Below are 26,187 nucleotides of genomic sequence, written 5' to 3' on the forward strand. Positions count from 1 at the left end.
AACATGGATTTCATTAGTGATTTTGGCTAGAGAAGTTTGCTTCAATGATGGGGTGGAAGCCAGGTTGAGGAAGAGGACAGCAAGAAGGGACTAAGAAAGACTGGAGACAATGACTGTAACACATAGAAAGTCCTTTTGTAAAATTTGGTTGTTGAGGGAGAGGTAGGGTGGTAGCCCCAGGTGGGTATGGTTCCATAGAGATGGGAGAATTATGCAAGGTTGTGTGATGATAGAAGGGATATAATGGAGAAGGGAAAGGGATATTGTGGGAGGAAGTGAATTGGTGGAGCTGGGTCCTTCAGCTGGGAAGGGTGGGTGTCCAGTGTCCTCCTGGTAAGGTTGGCTTCTTTTAGCACATGCATCCTCTTCAGTATCCTCCTGGAAAGCATGACTCTGCTGTCCAAGTGTCTCCTTTCTACATTCAGGGGCACACAGGTTCTTTCACTGCTCCTGCCCCTTTATCTTCAGTAGCAATATTATTGAATTTACTTTTTGTTATTGACATCTTCCTCCAAGTTATAAATCTTGGCTGTTTTCTTTTCTCTTAAAGCTCTGGTCCCTTTGATTAAATTTGCTTTTAACAAGTATGTTAAGTTTGTTTTTTTTTTTAATATTTAATTTTCAGTTTTCGGTGGACACAACATCTTTATTTTATGTGGTGCTGAGGATCGAACCCAGCACCCCACGCATGCCAGGCGAGCGTGGTAACGCTTGAGCCACATCCCCAGCCCAAGTATGTTAAGTTTAAATCAGGGATCAGCAAACTTTTTCTCTAAAGGGCCAGATAATACTTCATGTTTTGTGAGCCATATACAATTCTGTCGCTGCTACTTCTTTTATCTTCATCTTCATGGTCATCTTCGACCTTTTAAAAATGTAAAAACCATTCTTAGTTCAGGATGTACATTTAAATTAATCTGTCTCTCTTATCCATTAATCTCTAGAACTAGTACTTTTTGTTAAAACTGATGTGTACTAAATAATTGCTAAGTTAATATTTTTAAAATAGTTTTATTGAGATATAGTATATTGTTTAAAGTGAGCAATCAGATGGTCTTTGGTATTTTTTGCAGTTTTACAACCATTTCCATAATATGTTATCTTAATTTTAGAACAGTTTCATCACCCCAAAGCTACTTTTTTTACAGCTATAAGGTATAATTTATATGCAATAAAAATTACCCATTTTTGAGTAGTATGAATTTTATAAAGCTAATTTTAATATTATCCAAAAGGAAATATTCTTAGGGATAAAACTTCTTTTATCACATGCAATAAATATGACTTGTAAACATTACTCCTAAGTGATCTCCACTTTTGCCCCCAAGCCAGTGAATGATTCTATAGTCCCTGGAGCAGCAACATCCACATCACCTGGGAACTTGCTGGAATCATGGCCCACTTTAGGCCCAGAAATCTGTATTTTAATCAACCCTCTGGGTAATTTGAGTGCATACTATAAAGTTTGACAACCACTGCTCCAAGGTTCTTCCTGTGTGGAATTGCTGAGTTGTGGGATATGGGCATGTTCAACTTTATTGGATATTACCATACTGCTTCCAAAGTAGTTATACTTGTATATATTTGTCCTAGGAGTATATGAGAATTCCTATTGTTTTATATCCTTTCCAACACTCCAGAAAAACAACTTAAAAGTTTTTTGGTCAATCTGACAGGCAAGAAGTGGCTATGATCTTAACTGGCATTTTCCCAATTACTAATAGTTTGTCCATCTATGAGATGGGCTATTTGAATTTTGTATTCTGTGGTATGCTATTTGGAGTCCTTTGCCTATTGAAATAAATAAAATTATGTAAATAAATAGTGTGTTAGGGCTGGGGTTGTAACTCAGTGGTAGAGGGTTTGCCTTGCATGCATGGATTCAATCCTCAGCACCACATAAAAAATAAAGATTAAAAAATAGTGTATTAAAATCATCACAGAACCAACCCAGAATTCCCAAGGCAAAAGAAATTAGGCAGGGGTGCAGGGGAACCAGGGAAGAATCCCAGGGGAGATGATGGTCAAGTGGTCCTGAAAGGATAGGAATTTGTTAGACAGACTGAGGCAAGGCCATCTGTGTGGTAGGAACAGCATGCCTGATCAGGAAAGCAAGTAGTATGGTGTGGTAGACTAGTAGGGTACCTGGAGGAAAAGAGTCCCATAGGGCTAGGAAAAAAGGTAGAAAGCAATTAGGTGTAAGTGCAACTGAAATTACTACATCAAAATAAAGGAAGTATGATTAATATCATAGTTTTCTTACATGTTTCAAGGTTACCCTCCATCAGACATTAGGGACATACAAATCAAAACCACACTGAGATACCATGCCATATGCACTAGGATGGTCTTTGGTTTAGTTTAGTGTCCCCCAAAGATCCATGTGTTGAAGCCTTAGTCTTTAGTGTGGCACTATTTATTGTACGTTAATGGAACCCACAGGAGGTGGGGCCTAATGGGAGCTCCTTCCATCGTTTGGGTTATGTCTTTGAAGGGCATTGCGGAACCTCTTTTGCTTCTTGGCCATGAGATCAACAGTTTGCTCCATCATATGCTTCCTATTCTTGCTGTCCTCATGTCCTCAGAGGCCCAAAGCAATGGGCTTCCCCAATCTTGGATAGGAAACCCTCAAAATATGAGCCAAAATAACCCTTTTCAGTTTATAAGTTAGTTATCTCGGGTCTTGTTATAGTGATGGAGAATGGACTAACACAGGTGACTATAATAAAAAAATATAATAATAAATGGTGGTGAGGATATAGAAAAATTAGAAACCTCATAACTGCTGGTGGGAAAGTAAAATGGCACAGCAACTTTGGAAAAGTTTGGTATTTCCTGAAAAAGTTAAAAACAGATTTACCATATGACCAGGCAGTTTCACTCCTAGATATATAGGAAGTGAAAATATATGTCCACACAAAAACCTGAACAGAAGTATTTATGGAAGCATCATTCATAATAGCCAAAAGGTGGAAACAACCTAAATGTGTAATTAAAGGTGAATGAATGAACAAAATGTGGTATATCCATATAGTAGAATATTATTCAACCATAAAAAGAAACAAAGTACTGACAGATGCTGTAACATGGATGAACCTTGAAAATGTTATGCCAAGAAGCCAGTCACAAAAGACTACATATTGTGTGATTCTATGGTGTGGTAGACTAGTAGGGGTACCTATGTGAAATTTCCTGAATAGGCAAATCCATAGAAATAGAAAGTAGATTAGAGGTTGACAGGGGCCAAGTTGGGAAAGGAGTGTAAAATTACTGCTAGTGGGATTTCTTTTATGGGTATGCAATATTCTAAAATTAGATGGTGTACATCCTTGTGAATATCCTAAAAACCACTGAATTGTATACTTCAAATGGGTTAAATTTTTGTCATTGAAATTATATCTGAATAGATTATTTTGTTAATAAAGTAAAATGAAAATAAATTTCAACCTCCCCATATTTTGTTTTCTTACCATTATCATAGTATTTTCTATTTACCCTGTGCCCCACATCTTTTTTAACTTATATTTACACAATAACAGTTGTACTTTTTATATTGGTGGAAAACCTACAGTGACAAGTTATTTATATTTTAATAATTACCACAGTATCTTCAGAAATTTGCAGCATAGAGGTACATAATATATGAGACGTATGGTTATCCATTCCGTAGTCTGTGCATAGTGACTGTATGATTATTCATGGATGCATGGCAACGATTTTGAAAGCTACTAGGGATTTGGAGCCACTAAGTTGGGAACTACTTAATTATAAATCAGAAGTGAGATATAAATAATGGCTAGTATGGAAAATTATACTCCAATTATGTATTTTCAAAATTCAGTTCCTGAAGTGATCAGTTTCTTTTAAATACTGAAGATTGCTTAAAATTTCCAGTTTAGAAGTGACTTTTAAAATGTACTTATTTGGATTGTGGATGTAGCTCAGTGGTAGTGCTCATGCATAGCATGTGTGAGGCCCTGGGTTCAGACCCCAGCACCCACCCCCAAAAGAGAAGAAGAAGAAACATCGTAGGAAAAAAATCAGAAGTAAACTAAATGTCTAGTAATGCCTAATTAAGTTTTGGGTATGTTTATCTGTTGGAAAATTAGGCAGCAATTGAGTATTATAATTAAGAATTGTAGTTCTTGTAATCTAGCAATTTAAAAACAGGATATATTATCATGTATCTCTAAACATTTTGACTGTGATTACATGAAGTGTTTATGTACATAGCAAAAGACAGGAAGGTAGTAATGGTTGTATTCAAATAGAGGAACTCTGGGTTTATTTTTCTTCTTTTTGGAATACTTACTTAGCAGTTGGTATGCGCAAAACATAATAACCTCTTTTCATGATTTAACTCAGAGGTCATCAAATTATAGTGAATTTGGCCTGCCAGGCCTATTTTTCTTTGGTCTTTGAGCTAAAAATCATTTTTACATTTTTATTTTTTAAACTAATTTTAACAATATAGCATATTTAACCCAATATACCCCAATAATAATTTTAACATGATAAATATTTAAAAATATATTAATGATATATTTTTTTAACCAGGTCTTTGAAATTAGATGTGTTTAATACTTACAGCACATCTCAAAGTGATCTAGTCGTGGCTTTACATTTTTTTAAAAATATTTATTTATTTATTAGTTATCGGTGGACACAACATCTTTGTTTGTATGTGGTGCTGAGGATCAAACCGGGGCCGCACGCATGCCAGGCGAGTGCACTACCGCTTGAGCCACATCCCCAGCCCCAGCTTTACATTTAAAAAAAAATTTTTTTAGTTGTTTAATAGATCTTTATTTATTTATATGTGGTGTTGAGACTCAAACCCAGTGCCTCACACATGCCCGGCAAGTGCACTATCCCTTAGCCCCAGCCCCATGGCTTTACATTTTTTTTAAATATTTATTTTTTAGTTGTAGTTGGACACATTACCTTTATTTATTTATTTCTATGTGGTGCAGAGGATCGAACTCGGCCTCGCACATGCTAGGCAAGCACTCTGCCATGGCTTTACATTTTTAAGGAGTTATTTTTTCTAAAAGAGAAGGAACAAATTCGACAAAGACCTTAAATTGTCTAAAAAGTCTAAAATAATCACAATGTGGTGCTTAACAGAAAATTTGCTGATCCTTGATTTTATTCATTTTATCCTGACAGCATTCCAATAAGGTGGGTGCTATTATTATCATCCCTATTTTACAGATGGGAAAACAGAAGCACAAAGGGGTTAAGTAACTTTCTCTTGGTCACATTCACCATGTTTTAGAACAGATTGCAGGCTCATTTCTATAAACTTGCTAATATTGTGTTTCTTTGCAGTGTAAAAAGTGGATAGTGGCTCACGTGTCAAAGGATGGCACGGTCACGATCTAGATCGCCCAGGTGGAAACACAGGTGAGCAGTTCTTAGTTTAGCAGAGTAAGCAACTTGGAGTTGGGATGTGCTATGATTTTGAAATTCACCAGTACTAGTTTAAAATCTATTTAAATAAACTCATGGGACTTGGTTATTCACAGTAGGTGATTTATCATGGTAGAGGTTGTATTTCTAGATTCTAAGAGCTGACAGTTTAATTATTGGCATCTAGGATTAATTTATAATAAAAAGAAATGGAATGGTCACAGCAAGGGAGAGTGAGAAACATCTTTGAGAGTGTTACATTTTTTAAAAATTCACGTGTGGTTCAGAACTCTTCTATGTGTGTTTTATCTTATTTTTTCATAATCTATGTGTTTGAAGAAATGTAGAATCAGAAAATAAGGAGGTTCTAGTTTCTTCTTCATGGCAGAATAATAGTTTTGAAGAGCCCAATTGTATTTCAACTCCCCTCTTTTCTGGTGGGTAGTATCAACAGTATATATATGCATAGACTGGAACAGTTCAATGTCTATTGTACATCTGCTACAGCCAGGTTCTGGGGCTTCCATCTTCAGTGGCCTCAGTAGGTATACGGGCTGGCTGGAGAGACCGACATGATAGCCAGCTATGACCCGGTAGGAATGGGACAAAGCCTTCTGGATCTACAGGGAGAGAATAATTCTGTGTCTGTGGAGGGAACTAAGAAAGTCTTTAAAAAAGAGGTGATAATTTTAGCTGGACATTGAAGGATAGGTAAAATTTTTAAAGGTAGAAAGAGTGAATCAAGTATTCTGGTTAAGGGGGAGAAGAAAAGCAAATGCATAGATCAGTAAATGCAGTTAGTTTGTCTTGGGACTTTTAAAAAGGACCATATTCATATACGTAAGAGGCAGGCCGAGATTTTCATGTTAATGTACCTTGGCCACTGTGCTTGTTCATTTTGACAGTGTAGTGACTAATCAATCAGTTTTTCAACAGTTTTCATTTTGTAATCCACAAGACCAAATTGTAATGGGGGAAGATCTTCAGAAAGAAAAGGGAATACAAAGAAACAAAGGATTTGAACGTGGAAGGTATCACAGAGGTTGTTTTGTTTCACCCTTTTGTGTTAGGTTCTGATGAGGGACACAAGAGACCCTGGGAAGCTTAGGGAGAGCCTGATTTCTGGATTTCTTCTTAGGTTTCTTTGTCAAGAACTATAAAGGGGAAAAAAAAAAACAACTATAAAGGGTCTGATATTTTATTCTACCTGCAGGCTAGTGTGTTAGCTTGCCACAAAGCATTCCTGGGTCAGAGACAAAGGCCCTTATTACTCATACTACAGTAGGCAGTTTGAGCTTTAAGTTCCTATTGTACGCCCTACCCTCTAGGTCTCCTGAGGGCCAGCACTATGAAGTAGCTGGCTAGGTGAATGATGCAAAGCAGTGGGATTACCCATTGTCTTTGCCAACAATGGAATTTTGGCATAACTGAAGAACCTGAGTTTCCTATGAATAGCTGTAGGCAAAGCCCCCAGCCTTTACCTTGGAGGAGACATTATCTTATTATTCTGGGCAGCAAACAAACCAGCCCTCAGTCCCTGAGGGAGTCTCTGTCTCTATTTCCAAGGCTGTTTTCCTTGAAACAAAAGCTGTCAGTGCCTCTGCTCACAAGACTTGCCTTGCTGAACTCCAGAGACTAAAGAACTAACTCTCCCCCAACAGACTCCAGTTTTCTTTTGTCCCTTTAGGAGAATCAAATATGGTAACAACCTTTCCAGCAACCTCCAGAAGAAAGGGGTGCTATATAATAAAATATGATATAAAATATAGTCTCAAAGCAGTTTTTAATGTGAAATGAGGGTACTTTAAGATCTTGAGTATTTTCTTCAGTCTGCAAGGTTTCTGCCTCAGACTACCAGCTTTTCTCCTTGGTAGTGAAAGAGATGGACTCTTCCATTTAAAGACTTCTTGTGATGAGGTAAAGCCAGCTAGATGGCAGAGATTCGTTTCAATGAAATAATACCAATATATCCAGCTTGGTGACTCCAGAGGGAAATAATTGCCAAGTCTAGTATATATGTCCCAGTAGGTACCCAAATAAGATAGATCTGCTTCCTTTAATGTATGGAAAACACAGACTTGTCACTAAAAGGAAAAAGGTCACTCATGGTTGCTCCAACTCTGTGGTACCTTCTGAGAAGGGATGATTTTTTAAAAAACTGCAAAAGAGGCTTCCTCATTGATGAGAAGACATTAAACCTTCAGAAAGGAGATTGAGGCAGGTCAGACTGGTTAATGTCCTCGGGTGCAAAATTGAATTTTATTGTGTTCCAGATAGTGGTGCTCCTCTCTCTGATAAGGCTGGGGAACCCAGACTGGTTTCCCTGGATACAGGAGCCTTCCTCCTCAGTGGGAATACAAGGCTTCATGTTGGCAAGGCTGAGGTACTAGAGAAGGTAGAAACAGAAGGCATGTGTTGTCCCTGGAGACTATTGTAGTTGCATTAAAGCACACTTTCACCAAAGTTAACAAGCTGTTTGAACAGCACATCTTTTAGTTGATATATAAGGGAGCAGGAGTGGGAAAGAAAAGCAACTTATCTGTGATAGAAGTACTTAGAGCAAAACTGAACCTAAGATTCAAGTCTTAAGACTTTTCTGTCCCCTCTCCCTGCCACCTGTTAAGTGTATGTCTCTTATTGATACAGCTTTAGGAAAGAGAATAGACGATCAGTTGGAAAAACTATGGGGTCAATAAGGTGTCTGAGTTTGGGTTGTAACATCATTGGATCTTAGAATCTAACTTAATTTCAGAGGCTGGGTTTGATTTTTTTCAGACACTCTCATACATGTTTATTCGTGTTGATCTACTGTTTCTGCTTATTTCTTACTTGGCCATTGACTCTGATACAAGCTTTTGCTGATCAGCCCTTTGAAGTCACTGTATCTTTTTTTGCCAGTACTTTGCTATTAACAATCTTCCAAAATAGATCTTGCCTTGAATCTAAGCTGGTCCTGCTTTAGTAGGATGGGTGTACTCAGCCCATTTTGACATGCATATGGAATACATTGGTTCAGATGGAAAGAGTGTTGTCAAATTGGGCAGTACTATTATCAGACCCCCCCTCCATGTACAATTCAAAATGTATATATGTAGCAAATTGATGAATTTAGTTTGAGTAAGAGAATCAGTGGCATTTTAGGAAAGGCAAATGTTTTAGGTAGGACGTATTAAGACAAAGAGTTTATTGTCTTAAAATGGGCTAAACTTTTCTGTGTTTGTTTACATAGGTCTTTATCACCAGTACCTAGAAATTTTGAATACTACAAGCAAAGATATTCTCATGGGCATTATGACTGTGAATATAGAAAATATCCGAAAAGACCTGTTGCTTGGAGAATGGACAGTGAGAAACATGAACAGAATAAACAAAGAATTCCCCCTCGTGGAAATCTATATTACCGATCTTATGAACATAGATCACCTTCCCCCGAGATAAGAAACTCTGTAGAAAATTTTTACACATATAATCCTCACCGAGTGTATTCACCAGGAAGAGGGGATGGTAACAGAAGATCTCAGTATATACCCACATACTCAGAGGGTGTACCCTACATAGAGCATGAGAGGAATTGTTATCCCCAGAAAATGCAAGGAAGGTATATTCCTGATGACCGCAGAGTTAGAGGAAGTGGGAGAAGAGGGAAACCACCTCAGAGGTCAATAGCAGATTCCTTTAGATTTGAAGGGAAGTGGCATGAAGATGAGTTGAGGCACCAGAGGATGCAAGAAGAAAAATATTCCCAGTCACCTAGAAGAGGCTCAGAAGACTTTGACACAAGGAGCTCTTTTCAGAAGAGGTATAGGAAAACATTAAACCTGGGTAATTTGGTATATAAAGCCTCAAGTGAAAAGTCTGTTTACTTTATGGTTGAAGATAACCACCTTGAAAAGCTTTTGTTTAAAAAAGATAAAAAGCATTGTAATATAGTTGTAGTCTACTGGTAGTAGTAGTGAAATTATTTCTTTTTAGAGTAAATCATGTTGTTAGCTAAAATGTTTAAAAAGATGGTATTTTCCTGTATAACTACCTTGTGCCTCTATGCAGGCTTGTGGTATTATAGGTTATCTTTACAACTGTGTTCTACATTTAAAGCCATGCTGCCCAACATTCTACACATATAAATTCTTACTTTCTTCTCTGTAGTGCAAGTGTAAACTGCTTTATGTCAACACAGGTATCCTGAGGATCGTGATTTCAGAAAATATGGACACACATCAAAAAGACCTAAAGACGTGGCGAGGTATGAGAACAGAGAGCCTGCCAGAAACCCAAAGTGGAAGCCTGAGCATTTTCCTCCACCTTACCAAGAAAAGAAAGATCAGCGTAATTTTGGACCTCAAACTCACCGATATGCTGAGAGGGACTATCCAGAGACCAGTTCAGCAACCAAAGTGTCCTATGACTATTGCCACAAGCATCATAAGCTCTCAGAAGGTGACCAGGACTTTTCTGATGGGAGAAATCAGAAATACTTGAAAGAAGAAGATAGAAAACACAGTTCTCAAAAAGGCCCTATAGGTAGAGAGTCAGATTGTTTTAATGCCGGAAGAGGGAGAGAGACTGAAGATGGGCAAGTCAAAGAACTTTTTAAACCATCTAAGAAAGACTCAGCGGCCTATACTCATTCAAATAAAAATGAGGTTGATTTGAAGCCCTGTAATGACAAACGAAAGAAAAAAATAAAGAAAGAAGGGGAATTCAAAAAGGAGAGCAACTCCTCCAGTAACCAACCTGATACAAGTCAAAAACTTTCCAATGTGAAACACTCGTCTGTCAATATTAAGAAGAAATCACTTACAGTTAAAGTAGATGTGAAGAAAACAGTAGATACATTCAGGTATTATCTTCATTTTTCTTTATGATGTTTAATAAATGTTTCTGCCACTTCTTTTTGCAGCTTCAAAAGTGGAATTGGTAGTGTGCTTGGAGTTCCATCAAGGAGTGGAAAGGATTGCTTGGATTTTTTCCCAAAAGCCCTATAATGAGGATGAATCCTGTGATTAGTAATAGAAAGTGATCTCATGTCTGTATGTTCCCACATCTTATTTCCAGATGCTTCCTGGGTGCATGGCATTCTGAGGAGTTGTTTCTCCTCATGGATTTATGCTGCCAGGTTTTACTTTCTAGGGATAGGCTAGGTGGAGTTCAGGAAGACCTATTCTTTGCGAAGTTTCTCAGAGCCTGTGTTCCCTGTTGCCTGACATTCAGAGAATTTTTGAGTGAAAAGGTCCTGGTTTTATAGAGGAGGAAAGCAAAGCCCTAAGAGATGAAGTGACTTTGTCAGAGTGGCTGGGATTCAAATTCCCACCCCCACCCTCATGACTCCAGGAGGCAGAGAACTTATTGTCATTCCTGCTACCCTGTCAAAATGACTGGGCTTAACTGACTAGATTCCCCCAGATAGAGGAAATTAGGCTATAATCTGGGGACATGCTTATTTATAAGACATTTGCTTTAGCTCTTAATGAGTCTTAAAAAAAAGACTGCTATTGTAATAGGTTATAGTCTAAGGCAAGCTCACATGCTTTTTTCCATTATGAATATTATCTCCATTTATGGATTCTGACAATAATAAGATGCTGCAGTTAGCTATGTCAGCTAAATCTGTTCATTATCTTAATACACTACCAGTATGTCAATGAAAAAGGGATGGACCATGTTCATTTGGTGCATTCATATTCACAGTTGACTCCTATTTGTATTTGAATCAAAACAAGAAAATGAAATGGGAAAGAGTAAGATGGGAGTGGGAAGGGAGGTAAACCCAAGGTCTTGATTTTTTAAACAAAATATTTTCTGTTTCTTTTCTTCAAGTTAAGCATAGCAGTCATCCTTCTGCATACTTTCTTTACATTCCTGTACTTATAGAAAATATATTATAATGTGTATATTTATATGTGCTTAAAATGAATTAATAAATTGTGTCACTTTTGAAGACTACTAGAAATACCAATTTTGAAGAGTTTTGTTTTTCTAAACTTCATTCAAGATACTGCACAGTTAATTTTACAATTTGATATGAGAAATGGAAGCTTGATCATCATCATGGATCACAAAAATGAGCTTCCACAAAAATGGAGGCTACTGCACTTGTGTTTTAAATTTAAAAACTATAATTATATGAAATCTCATCATCTATCAGTGGAGCTTGGCAGCACATGTTTGAATACCTGCCCAGGGCCTGCAGGATGGCTTGTGTAATAAAGAGCCTTGACTGCAGAGCCTCTCTGTTCAGAGACCTGAAGAATAAATAACTGAAAAAATGTGTGCATCTTTTCAGTTTGATAAAGCATCATAGTCAACAAAAGCTTTCTCTGTGATTATAATTATTTGTTGATGAATGAATTGTGGACGAGATTTGTGGGTTGGATTTAATTACGTGGGGACTGAAGAAGTACCCATAAAACAAAGGTAGTTAATGCCCTCAGTAGAATTTATGTTTTCAATTATTAACATAAATTAGATTTTTCTTTGTTAAGAAAGATTAAAATAATCATAATTATAGAGTGCAGAGAAAGGTTTATTTGATGGTTAAAATTGAGAGAGTTTATCCACTTTTTTTTGAAATACTAAGATAGATATTTTGTGTATCTGTTTGATTAATTTTGGTCAAGTACTATTATTTGTTCTTTCAGTTATTAGTATGGTTAAAAAGGTATCGCCTAGTGATTTTTCTAGATTCCAGTTTGTATCTATAACAGCAATAGGTAGACACTTGCTTGAATATTCCTTGTGTAGTTAGTACTGCTGTTAACAAAGACAATTCTAGTGACTCACTGTAAGAAACTTCATTATCAGAGGTAGAAAGTATGAGTCATAATTATATATGTTTCAGAATGTAAATTAGAGAGTTACAATATGAACATTTCTACTAAGATCATTGTGTACCCAAAACATGAATTGTTGTATACATCTGGAAGTCTTAAAGCAGATGAAGTGAGTTGCTGGTTTCATGTTGGGTCAGGGAAGTAGAAGGGAGGAGAGAGGAGAAAGTGGGAAGGAGGAGGCAGTTCTAGTTTCTGGAGCAAAATAAGCTGTCGCCGATGGACCCAAGGCTCCTTTAATTTCCTGAGATGTTGGTACAAGACACCTGGGATAAGGAAGGTTGGCTATCAGAGTTGATGGTGAGCTGAGTGAGCACACCAGCCACATTTGCATCTAGTCCTTTGTTTACCACTGAAGAGATACAAAGAAGATCTCCCTGCCCCAATCAGATCTTTCCCCATTCTGAAAAGAGATGAGGGGGTGATAGGTGCCAGAGGACGCTGAGGAAATAGATTCAGCACAGATGGGGAACAGTGTTCACATAGCTAGAGTTTTGAAGGAAGGTAACCTATAGCCTATAGGTGGAGATACTTGCTCTTACATAGAATTAAAAAACTAAAACCTTGTACCGAGCCACATCCCCAACCCTTTTCTTTCTTTCTTTTTTTTTAATTTTAGTATTCACTAAGTGAAATACTTCATTTTTATTGATTTTATTTTTTAAATACATGACAGTGGAATGTATTATAATTCTTATTACACATACAGAGAATAATTGTTTATTTCTCTACTGGTATATAAATTATGTTCACACCAATTCATGTCTTCATACATGTACTTTGGATAGTGATGTCCATCACATTCCACCATCATTGCTAACCCCTTTTATTTAGAGACAGGGTCTCACCGAGTTGCTGAGGCTGGCTTTGAACTCACAGTTCTCCTGCCTCAGCCTCCCAAGCCACAGGGATCACAGATATGTGCCACTGCAGCCAGCCTCATTTCTGGTTTTTACTCTAGCTTCTCTTTGTGTCTTTCAGGGAAACTGATAGAGGGAGGTAAACATTCTGTTAGGGGCTGTGGTTCATAGGTTTTTGTCTTCCTGTGAGCCACTGAGCAGCTCTGTGACATTGGGCAGGTCACCTGGCCAATTAACCTGAAGTTTCTCTAAACTTTCTTGGATTGGCCATGTGTTGATAGCTATGGAAGCTGAGTTGACAAGGCACTTGAAGGCTCATATAGTTCTCTGAACTTTTGCATATTCATATGCAAAATATTTAAGAACTAAATATTTTAAATTTAAATATATCAGAATTAAACAAAAAATGTAAAAAGGTAAGCTAAGAAACTTAAAAATAAAAATTAAATTGGCCTCAATAAAATGTTAAAATCTATTATCTTCTTAGCTGAAACATTCATTTCAGAGTGGTCAATTCATTTTCCATTCATCATTTATTTATTCACTGGGTATTTTTTGAGGACGCATCCTATTTGAGACAGCCTTTTGGGATACCCCAAAAGTATAGGCTGAATAAGATTAGGATCTTTTTTTCTCCTTTGGTTTTATAGATGAATAGGGTAATGTTGGCAATACCACAGTACAGCGAGTGATTCATGGGGTGGTGTATGGCTGAGCAGCAGAACAGGTGATACCAGACTGGGAGATTCAGGGAAGGCTTCGTGCAGGAGTTGACCTGTGAGCCAAGCTTCAAAAATTTGTATGTTTTTGGTACATGAAAATGAGGTGAAAAACATTTTATATAATAAAGGTTAACGAAGGCAGAAAAACATACCCAGGAACTTTGAGCCGGGTGGTTCTGAAAAGGAACAGAGAGAAAGGAGACTAAGAAGGTAGGCAAGTCATGACTGCCAGCCTGATTTGATACTACAGGTCTGGTATCCCTTATCTGAAATGTTTGGGAACAGAAGTGGATCAGATTTAGGATTTTTTAAATTTGGGAACATTTGCATTTACATAATGAGATATCTTGGTTATGACCCTAGTCTAAACATGAAATTTATTTTTTTAAATATTTTTTAGTTATAGGGGGACATAATGTCTTTATTTTGTTTTTATGTGGTGCTGAGGATCGAACCCAGTGCCTCACACATGCTAGGCAAGCGCTCTACCTCTGAGCCACAACCCCAGCCCCTCATTTATGTTTTTTGTTTTTTTTTTTTAAGTTTTAGGTGGACACAATATCTTTATTTTATTTTATTTTTTGTGGTGCTGAAGATCAAACCCAGTGCCTCATGCATGCGAGGCAAGCACTCTAACATTGAGACACAACCCCAGCCCCCCCTCATTTATGTTTTTTATACACCTTATACTCGGAGCCTGAAGGTAATATTATATAGTATTTTTAGTGTGCCTGGATGTTTTGACTATGACCTGTCTCATGAGGTCAGATACAGGAATTTGTGGTGTAATGTCTTGTCAGCACTCAAAAAGTTCCAGATTTTGGAGCATTGTAGATTTTGGATTTTCTGATTAGGGCTGCTCAACCTGAATTAGCTCATAGGAAAAGGGAGATGATTCAGTTTTGGCAGCCCAGATTGACATCTCTAAGATGGATTAGTTGGGTATTAGAACTGGCAAGGCTTGTTTGAGGACTTTTGTGAAAAAAGATAATAAGATGCTAAGTAAGGGAAGTCATTGTCTCTGTAACATTTCTCTCCAAAATTTCTAAATGTGTCCTTAGGGAGGGAAAAGCAAATGACACAATTGGGTAAGTGCTTTATGAACAGTAGTATGCTATGTAAGATGTTAGTTGCTGGTTGAAGAAAAACTTGGTATGTTTCATATGAATTGTGTTATTATAAGCTTCCAAAGGACAGGGGAATCTGTTTTGGTTTGGGATTTTGTTGTTTTGCCATGTGTTGATTTTTTTTTTTTTTTGATGAGTCCTAAGTATGGACAATAGCAAATTAAGGTTTAATTGCAGTTTTTAGGTTGCCTTAGCTATTAAGTACAACACAAGGAAGAACATCAGTGGAAGTATCCTAAAACAGAAGAGAATTTAGTGGGAAAGTGAGAGGGAACAGAGGAACTTGGAAGATTTAATGAGACCAGTACTGGAAATGTTATTAGAATTCAGTTTTTTTAACTGTATTTTAATTTTACAACTGTCCAAATGCATTTCAAATGAGAACATTTTGTCTTTTCAGCTCAACTATTTGCTTTGGGGGTATTTCCTGAAATTATTAACTTGTTAATCAACCTGTGCCATAAGAAATAGTAAAAAGGAAAATATGAATCAAAGATGATTAGATTTACAAATGTAGAGGCTTAGAACATTTTAAATTCTCAAGTCTAAAGAGGGTTTTTAATGTAGCAAAAATACCATAATTGTTTTAAAGAGACTTATTTTTGGGTTATATTATTTTAAATATATTTTCTAGAAAATGAAAATTTTAATATTTTTAACTAAAAATCTTGTAGCAAGGAAACTCTAGGATAAATGTTAACTTATAACAAGTTTAAACAATGAAATCTCAGGAATTAAAAATAACTTCAAAGTGTACTGCAGCACTCTTATGGACTGAGAGTTGGGTGTGGAATGGGGACAGGAGAAATTGTTGCCAGTAATTACTTTGTAATAAATCACAAGTAAGTTTTGATAATTATCCAGTGAAAAACTGGAAACCTTTATCAGCTGATTTCCTCTTGGCAGAAACAGAAACTGAGGCTGCAAAAAAATTATAAACTGATTTCTCCTTGTAGATAGTCCATTTTAATAGTTCTGTTCAAACAACTTATTTTTCACCTAGAATTTTTTTTTTTTTTTTTTGTGGCACTGAGGATTGGACCCAGTGACAATATCCATTCCCAGCCCTTTTTATTTTATTTTGAGCAGGGTCTTGCTAATATTCCCCAGGCTGGCCTTGAACTTGTGATCCTCCTACTTCAGCCTTCTCAGTAGCTGGGATCACGTATGCATCACCATGCCTGGCTTATTAAATGTTTTTTTGTTTGTTTTGTTTTGTTTCTTTTTTTGGGGGGGGTACCGAAGATTGAACTCACGGGCACTCAACCACTGAGCCACATCCCCAACCCTATTTTGTATTTTATTTAAAGGCAGTGTCTCACTGAGTTGCTCAGTGCCTTGCCATTGCTGTGGCTAGCTTTGAACGTGCAATCCTTCTGTCTCAGCCTCCTGAGCCAGTAGGATTACAGGCCTGTGCCCCTGTGACTGGCTCAAATGTTTTTAAAAGCTTTATTTTTTTGGTATGGAACAGGCCTTTTTAAAGTTAAACCCCTTTAAACAGAAAGAATTTGCAATTGTTTATTATTGGAAACTGTTACAGGCTGTTCTTGCTTTTACCAGTAAATGTCTCTTAGCTAGTTATCGGATACACAGTGGGAAGCTTGCAGCAAATTAGGAGGAAAGAAGGGAAATGGGCTTTCTAATGAAAGTCCTCCCAAAAAATCAAGAAACTACAGCAGTGACATCAACCTGCTGCAAATCACTTTTCCATGTTTCTGCCTTGCAGGGAATTTTCTCCAGCAGTGCTGCTCTGAGGAGCAGGGGACATAGAAAGTCAAATGAAAGCCTTTGCTCTTATGAGTTATAAATAGGCACTTAAAATCATTTTGTTAGAAAAGTTAATTTTTTTTTCTTTTTTTTTTGGTACTGGAAATTGAACCCATGGGCACTTAACCACTGAGCCACATCCCCAGCCCCTTTTATATTTTATTTTGAGACAGGGTATCACCAGGTTGCTTGGGGCCTCCCTAAGTTGCTAAGGCTGGCTTTGAACTTACAATCCTCTTACTTCAGCCTCCAGAACCATTGGGATTACAGCCTACACCATCACACCCAGCAGGAGTTAAAATTTTTAAAGAATATCTGTAAACCCCTCAGGACCCAGAGACAATTTTGGATGCATGACTGATTTAAATAAGGAGATATGTGCACGTATGCACCTATGCCCCCAAACATCTGTTTGCTTTTTGCTATAAGTTATTATATATTACAATGGTGCTACTATTATTTAAAACACAGTTCAAGGCTTCCTTTGGGTGTATCTTCACAGTCTTTAGCATACTCAGAAAGAATATATTCTTTATTATATTATACATAAAATATGTATTATATAGATACTAAAATTGATGTTATTTACCCAGTAGTTGTAAATCTCATCTTTGGACAATGAACTTGATTTTTGGGAAGAGCCAGGAGGAATTTGAGCTATATACAGAGGGAAAAGATAGGTATAAGCTGATTACTACTGTTTTGGGTCTAATATGAGATATAAATATAAAATAATGAGACAGTTCCTTCTGTAATTCATTAAGTGCCTCTAGATGAAGAATATAAGAATAGTTTTAAGCTAAAAGCAGCATTATTGGAAGAAAGCATAGTTTCCCATTATGAAACTTGGAAGACTAATGTTCATTTGAATACTCAACTTCTGGGATATAAAGTAAAACAACATCCATTGTCTCAGTGTCCTTGCACCTTCTCCATAGGGCGATTATAAAGATTAAATTGTAATGATTAAATGAGATAATGTTAGTAAACTCTAAGCCCCCATGTTTGGCATTTCGTAAGCCCTCAATAATTACTAGCTTTTTCCCATAATCTTTACTTTTATAGTAGTACCTAGAGATCAGGAGAGCTCTTAACAAAAGTTACAAAGCTTCAGAAGGTATTAAAATGGTAAAATTGCTGGGGTTATATAATAAATGGTAGCATTTCTTTAAGGGTGCATTTAGGGCAAACACTATAATTGATGTTAATGATCATAACTTTGCTAACAACCAAAATATTTTCTAAGAGCTTGGTGAGATTTTATGATTAAATTAATTGCTTAGCAATTCAATTTTGAATTGAATTCAATTTTGAAATACTATTCTAAGCTTCTCATTACTGGTAGAAATATAAAAAAATTTTTCTGAAGTCAGAGGTTTGTATGTTTGACATCAACTTTTAAAGTGTGGTAGTATTTTAAGATAGTATAATCTTGCTGGATATACAATGTTTGGGCCATTTAGAAATAGAAAATAATCTTATTGATTATTTTTTGCATATTAAGTATCTTTAATGCCTTGTAGTTTTGAAGTAAAATTTTTTGTCACTTAGAGTTATGAGGCTTTTATTATTAAAGTGACAAATATTTACTGATCTTAGATTTGAACTCAGAACTACTTACCTATGGCTGTTTTCTCCTACTTATTATTGTACATGTTTTATAGCATATAATCTAATAACTAAATTATATGACAAGATAAATGTCTTTTTAGTTTTATAGCTCTTATTTTTAGTAAGTTCTTTTTTTAGCAAAATAGTTTCAAATTTAGTTAAACATTTGCAAATTATTCTAGGGCTGCTTCTAGCTATTCCACAGAGAGACAGATGTCACATGATTTGGTTGCTGTTGGCAGGAAAAGTGAGAACTTTCATCCAGTGTTTGAACATCTTGACTCAACTCAGAATACTGAAAACAAACCTACAGGAGAATTTGCTCAGGAAATCATAACAATAATCCATCAAGTTAAAGGTTGGTATATTTTACGCATACATTAGGGATAACAGAAAAATAATGTGCTGGCTTTTCACGAGATAATAGGTGATATATTTCAATAGTAATATTTCATTGTAAGTTAGATTATGAATTAGGAATCTGTTGGAGAGATCATCAGACATACATTCAAGCCTAGTTGTTCTTTTTTTTAATATTTATTTTTTAGTTATAAGTGAACACCATGTCTTTATTTTACTTTATGTGGTGCTGAGGATCAAACCCAATGCCTCATGTATGCCAGGCGAGCGCTCTACCTCTGAGCCACAACCCCAGCCCCATAGTTGTTCTTTTTTAATATATTTATTTTTTTAGTTGTTGATAAACCTTTATTTTATTTATTTATATGCGGTCCTGAGAGTCAAACCCAGTGCCTCACATATAGCAGGCAAGTGTGCTACCACTGCGCCCCAGCCCCAGCCTCAAGCATAGTTGTTCTTTATGATGTATTTCCAATAACCTTGTGCTTCAACTGGTAGTAGATAAGAAATCACAAGTTAGAAAAGAGAGGTCAACCACTGAAAAAGACTACCATACTGAAATCAGTGAGACGCAATAACCAATAGCCTAACAGGGAAGAAGAAGCAGGGGAAGGAAAAAAAAAAGAAACTCGAGCAATCGGGAAGTCTTGATCATTTTGTGATATTCTTAAAATCCCCTGAGAGCGGTACTGGGACTTTGTGCCACCAGGATATTGCTAAGTGATAAATGAAAGATTCCAGTTTGCTTTGGCATACTTTATGACATCAGAGAGTTGCATAATAAATACTTTAAAGATTTGCATTAAATTGTTTTGTTTTTGCTTCTGGCAACTTTCCATTAATTGGAAAATTCAGTGATGTAGAACTGCTTCTACCAGTAATGCCACAAAAATAAGGCAATTGTGGGTGTTATAAGCTGGAGGCCTTTAAGAATTTTTATTTTATACTACTTAGTAATTGCATTAATCTTTTTCACCTTCATAAAACATATTTCAAAAATGAATTATTTTCTTTGCATCCCTCAAGCTAAGGCATATATTTTCTTGAAAGCATTCAGTTTTAGACTGGGAGTATAGCTCAGTGGTAGTATGCTTGCCTAGCATGAGTGAGGTCCTGGGTTTGATCCCCAGCACTTCAAAATAAATAAATAATAAAGTATGCAGTTTGTCTGAAACAGTTACCCTCTCAACCCTAGCTCCTCTCACCCAAAGCAAGTGTAATTATTTGCAGAAAGGGGGCTGGTATAACATAAAAGTCCAGGAGATTGTCTCAGAACAGGAACAGTAAGTTAGGGAAAAGGATTGCTTAAGTAGCATTCTGATGGAGCATGTGTATTCTCTTTCTCTCTCTAACCTATTAAAAGTCTGTGCAACATAGCTGATTTCAGAATGTCCTCAAGAACTTCAGTTAATGTTAATTGAAACAAAATTGTATTGGAAGACCTTCTGTGGTATGTGAACATAGCATTTAGCATTGTCAGAATTTTTGTGATGCTTCAGGATTGTTTGTGGAGTTAATTTTTACTCTTATTGAACTGTAGAGCTCCCCAAATAGTGTCTTACCTTGGAGTAGAAAGGTCCTCACTTTGAGAGCACTACAGTTTTCCCCTAGATAAGTAAGCAGACATGTCAGATAGGAAGAAAACCCCTTGGATTCATAAATCAGATGTTTTAATTCTTGCTTGGGCTGGGGAAAAACATGCAAACACTGCAAATTAGTCTGCCAAGTAAGTTTAGGTCCTGTGTATTTTCAAGAGAAAACATTGGATGTTTTCGAAATGGTCCTTCTTCCTGTACTTACATATAATCTTTTAAGTGGAATCAGTTTTACGTTGAGATAAAACTATTTATTTCCTTTTTCAGCAAATTATTTTCCATCACCTGTCATTACTCTAAATGAGCGTTTCTCAAAAATGCGAAGTACTCATGATGCAGATGCAAAAGAAATTAAATTGAATTCAGATCCAGAAATTCACAGGTAATGATTGATTACTGTATTCCCATTTAACCATGGGAGTAAACCTCAGAACTGTTGCTTCCTGAGCTTGCTCACCTGGACTTGCGTGAGACTGACTCTAGGAATGTGTATCTGACATAAAAACAGGATCTACCCAAGCAGGTACTGGGCCAGGGCACATCAATGGAATAGATTGCATTGAAACCAATGACTAGCATTGTTTAAATGTATAGAACTTTGACAATATTTACCTACCTAACTTTGATTCTGCTGTGTCTATAGTAGTTACCTACTGAAGTTATCACTGGAAGAATGAAAGGCAGTTGTCAAGCCATTGAAATCATGTGATCAAAATGGCTGTTCTGAGGGCAGCCGGATGAAAACATGTCTTCTGCTGGCACTTGTCGAGCAGGTGGTGCACCCTGTCTTGTGAGCTGAGTTGAATCAATATTAGAATGCAATATATCACCAGAATAAAGTTTGAAGTTACACAGGCTAGTGATCTGAGAACCCCTAAAACTTCCCTGAAATGTGCTTCACAAGATCTAGATTCTTGGGAAATTGTCATATACCATATAGATGAAAAAAATTACCTGTTAGCAGGTTTCTTTTGCCTGTTCCAAGATATACCTGCTTTATTTCAAATTCCATTCTGTAGTAGTAGAATCAAGGTCTCAGTGCATAATCTAATTATTTAATTGTAATATGCCTTTATTATTTTAGGAGAATAGACATGTCTTTGGCTGACCTTCAGAGTAAACAAACTATGGTATATGAACCAGATCAGGTAAGTGAACACAAGTTTTGATGTGAGATTATCTTTTTTTTTTTTTTTTTTTTTTTGGTATACTAATGGGAAAAGGGATTGGTGATTGGGGGTTGAGATCCAGGAAATTTCAAAAGTTCTCCAAGTGATTATGATCATTGGCCAGGTTGGCACAAGAATGCTGACAAAAAGACAAAAATATTCCTTAAAAGGGACAATCCTTAATGATAACAGCTTTGTAACAAAATTTTAGCATTTAATATTCATTCTATAACTCCACACTGTGAAGCTTGTAGAAAGTATGTTCCAATCATGTGGAAAATATTTTTAAATTGTACATGAAATGAATGAAAAGAAACTAAGTTTCATTTGAGATTGACCTTCTATTTACTGGAGAGTGTTTGAAAGATTCTGTGGAACATTAATTAGCAAAATAATGGAAATGTTACATTTCTTTACTGTCCCATGTTTGGTTCCTACCCAATACCTCCCCCCCATCCACCTCCCATTTCTTTACTAATTAGAAAGAGTATCTTGACTAGCCAAGGAGTAAGAAAAGTGGCTTTTGTTTTAAAATGTTTCAAGTTGAACTGAAAACAAAATTCCATGCATGTGTGATTTTGTTAGGATGAACCTAAGTACTATGTATAACTATAAAGCTCTTTTTTTAAAAAAAAAGTATGTTAGGTTGTAAAAGAACTGCTAATTTATTCATTGAAAGTAAAAAGTTTTTATAGAAAAGATATTTTTAATACATTTCTAATAGAATATATATAAAGTTTTTCACATGTGAAATTATAGATTTGATTAATCTTAGATGGGTTAATTTATTGAATGATATTTTCAGAAAATTTCTAATCATCAAAGTATTATAGTGAACTTGTAGGAAATTTAAGGATTTAAAAAAAAATCATCTGTAATTCAACCATTTGATACAGAATATTATCTGATCATCTTTTCGTGCAGTCTTACATCTTGCATTTTAACATAGTCACTATCATAGTATATGCACTTTTGTATGTTTTTTTTCTTTTTACTTAATTCATAATAACATGCCTTTTATGTAAAAATCTCTGAATTCCCCATGACCTTTTATGATTGAGGCTTTTAAAGTTTCAATTTTTTTCAATGAGTGTTTTTCCATGTTGACTTCCACATACTATTTATTAATTTAAATGGTTATACATTATTCTTTTGAGTTATTTACCATAATTTATTTAATTGTTCTTCCCTTTCCCTTTAAAGTTTTTTTTTCATTTACATTACTTCCATTTTTTGTTATTTTTAAATATAGTACTTGGAATATTTTTAGGTAGACAGCTCTTTCTTTGGGATAGAATCCCCAAAGTGGGATTCCTGGTTTAATATTAGGAGCTTTTCTGACTGTATTGTCAATTGTGTCTCAGAAAATTTGATTCAGTTTACACTACCATAGCAGGATGAGTACAAAATAACTTATTTAGGACTTTTAAATAAGGTTCTTGTTAGATATGGTCTTTGTGCAACTAACAGTAATGTGAATGGTTTGTCTTCTGTCAAAATTCCTCAGACTCTGGTCAAAATAATAGATCCAAATGACCTACGACATGACATTGAAAGAAGGAGAAAAGAACGATTACAGAATGAAGATGAGCACATTTTTCACATAGCTAGTGCTTCAGAGAGGTAATCAGTAGATGAAAAACATACTGTTATCAGGGAGCTTTCGGTTTAAGCATTTTTCCAGTTTTTTTGTGTGATGATAATTTTAGTGTAGGGATTTGATCCTTCAAATCCATTTTCTATGGTTAAATGAAATCTATTAAAATGTTTCAAAATTATTCAGTAATCATTCTATGCATCTTGATTTAAACAAGAAAAATTATGGGGTAGGTGGATATTTGAGGACTTCATAATTCTAGAGATAAGTATAAGAGATTTTTTAATATTAGCAGAAGCCAAGACCAGCAAGGTTATGGACTGTTTGGCTCAAGCTGATTAAAACTGATACATTCTGCCCTAGATTCTGGAGTAGTCTGAATAATGCAAAATTTCCTGAAGTTAGTACAGTTCTCTTCCAGGACTCTTCGTGGATGTTTATCCATGAAATGGGCAGGTGTAGTAGAAAATGTAGAGACCTACATTTGAATTTGATCTCTTTCCAATTTATAAGATGTTTGATCTTGCACAAATTTGATGAGTCACTATAGCCTTTCTATAAAATGATGATAAAACTGCCAGGCACAGTGGCGCACACCTGTAATCCCAGCAGCTTAGGAGGCTGAGGCAGGAGAATTACAAGTTCAAAGCCAGCCTCAGCAAAAGTGAGGTGCTAAGCAACTGAGTTGAGACCCTGTCTCTAAATAAAATACAAAATAGGGCTGGGGATATGGCTCAGTGGTTGAGTGCCCCTGAGTTCAATTCCCAGTACCAAAAAAAAAAATGATGATAAAACCAATTTATTATGCTATGCATATTAAATGACTGGCATATTTAAAGAACTGATGCCATGCATAGCAAGGGCTCATCAGTAGATCTCCCAGAAAGTAGGAATAGTGCAGTTTTTTATATAGTCCATAGTGTCAAATTACTGAAATATTTGACTAGACTTTTAAGTCAAGTCTATGCCTAACTAAGTCTTAGTTGAAATAGATGGAGCTTGTTTAAAACTGGATTTGATTCTAACAATAAGTTTGGGACTAATTAAAAAGATAATCAAACTGTGTGTTGTGGTATATGAAAAATATGAAAGTAAAATAGTAAAAATCTTTTCCTTTGCTAGGTGAAAATCACCAGTCTCCTAATATGATGTGATTAATACATTGCATGACTCGGCCCTTTAATGTCACAAACTGTCACATTTTTCTTGAGACAGCAAACTTAAGAAACCCAGTGTACCAAGAGATAGGATTTTTCAAACAGATTTAAGATAATCAGCATATTGTACAGACTGTGTAGTGCTTCAGGATATATCTTTACCCTCTGAAATGATTAGAACTTGAGTACTGAAGTTAGACCCGAGTTCATATTCCTGCTCTTAGACCCCTAGCTATGTAATTGACTTTTGGCAAGTTACATAGTCTCTGTTTCCTCAAGTGTAAAATAGGGATAAGATTTATACTTACCTTGTAGTGGTAGTTAAAATTAAGTAAGGTGATGTGTATAAGGTTAACATAAAATTTATCAATGTCAGCTTTGAAAATAGTGTTGAGGCATGCAAAGATGTTTTCCTACAAGGTATCTTTTGCTGGGTGTGTTGGATTATTTCATGTTTTTTTTGTTTGTTTTGTTTTGGTGCTGGGGATCAAACCCAGGGCCTTGTGTATGCAAGGCAAGCACTCTAACTGAGCTATATCCCCAGCCCCAGGATTATTTAATTCCTACTGGATAGTTGGTATGGAATATAGAGCCATGAGGGTTTTTAAAAATCGAGATATTACATACCATAAAATTCCCCAATGGAAGTAAACAATTCAGTAGTTTTTAGTATATTCACAGGGTTCTATAACTATCACCATTATTTATTCTAAAACATTTTATCAGCTCAGAAGGGAACACTGTACCCCATTTCTCCTTCCCCCAACCCCTGGCAACCACTCTTCTACTTTCTGTCTCTACGGATTTGCTTATTCTTAACATTTCATATAAATGCATCATATTGTGTATGGCTTTTGTGACTGATTCTTTTGTGTAGCATAATGTTTTCAGTGTTGATCCAATGTTGTAGCATGAGGATGCTTTTTATGGCTGAATAATATTCCATTGTATTGATGTGCCATATGTTGTTTATCCATTCATCAGTTGATGGATATTTGGATTGTTTCCACTTTGGGGCTGTTGTGAATAATGGTGCTATGAACATTTTTGTGTAATTTGTTTTCATTTCTCTTTGGTTGATACCTACAAGTAGAATTGATTAATTAGGTGGTGACTCTATATTTAACTTTTTGAGGAACTTCCAGATAGTTTTCCAAATTGACTATCATTTTACATTCCACAGCAATTTCTCCACATCATTGCCAGTATGGATAAGATTGTTACTGTCTTTTTTTCAAAAATGATATAGAACCTCTTATATATAGAACCGTTTATCTCTTTGTCCTAATTCAATTTCCTTATTAAAATAAAAGACACTTCATCTTTATATCTTAGAAATTCAGTTTATAAAAATTGATCTCATTGTGTTTTTACATAATCCTTTTTAATCAAGTCAGTATATAGTTTCCATAGACATTCAGAATAATGAAACATAATAAAATCATAAATCATAGGAGGAAGTGATTTCCCACCTATGTGATTTTTCCTTAAAAAGTTGTATGCAGGTTCACTGGGCATTGTGGCACATTTTTGTAATTCCAAAAACTTGGGAGGCTGAGGCAGGAGGATCGTAAGTTTGAGACCAGCCTGGGAACTTAGTGAGACCCTGTCTCAAAAATTAAAAAAAAAAAAATTAAAGGGCTGGAACTGTAACTCGAGGTAGAGTGCTCCTGGGTCCGATCCTCTGTACCACAAAAAACGTTGTATGCAGGCTCTGTGTCTATTTGCTCACCATTGTATCCCCATTGCCTTGAGCTAAGTTCATATTTGTTTAATGAATGAAGACTTTCCAAAGCAGCAGACAGGGCCAAATATACTTAAATTAGAATACCTGTCTACCTGGATTCCTGTTCTCTGATACCTTAGGAAACTTCACCAGCAAACCTGATTCTCAGGGATTTCATCTACTTTCCAAAACCCTGATATTCTCCATTGCTCTCCCTTCTGGTCAGTCTCTATCCTGAAGCTCCATGGCTTTTGACA

The 26,187-nt window shown here is 35.9% G+C and overlaps 1 protein-coding gene across 8 annotated transcripts in view; it reads left to right on the forward strand.

Annotated features, from left to right (window-relative positions):
- Positions 1-26,187, forward strand: part of Bclaf3 (BCLAF1 and THRAP3 family member 3) — a 62,598-nt gene that overhangs the window by 13,554 nt on the left and 22,857 nt on the right. For 7 of the 8 annotated variants that reach the window (XM_046425844.2, XM_046425841.2, XM_046425845.2 and 4 more), the window contains exons 2-8: positions 5,332-5,406; positions 8,642-9,211; positions 9,590-10,252; positions 18,509-18,684; positions 20,549-20,663; positions 21,366-21,429; positions 22,958-23,073. In XM_046425844.2, the coding sequence (XP_046281800.1) occupies positions 5,366-5,406; positions 8,642-9,211; positions 9,590-10,252; positions 18,509-18,684; positions 20,549-20,663; positions 21,366-21,429; positions 22,958-23,073 (1,745 nt within the window). In that variant the 5' untranslated portion in view covers positions 5,332-5,365. The remainder of the gene's footprint in view (positions 1-5,331; positions 5,407-8,641; positions 9,212-9,589; positions 10,253-18,508; positions 18,685-20,548; positions 20,664-21,365; positions 21,430-22,957; positions 23,074-26,187) is intronic. The other variant, XM_046425846.2, reaches the window with a different exon arrangement.

The sequence above is a fragment of the Marmota monax genome, unplaced genomic scaffold, assembly GCF_021218885.2.
Source record: "Marmota monax isolate L192 unplaced genomic scaffold, Marmota_monax_Labrador192_F-V1.1 WCK01_AAM20220418_F8-fsc00203, whole genome shotgun sequence".
In the NCBI taxonomy this organism is placed as follows: domain Eukaryota; kingdom Metazoa; phylum Chordata; class Mammalia; order Rodentia; family Sciuridae; genus Marmota; species Marmota monax.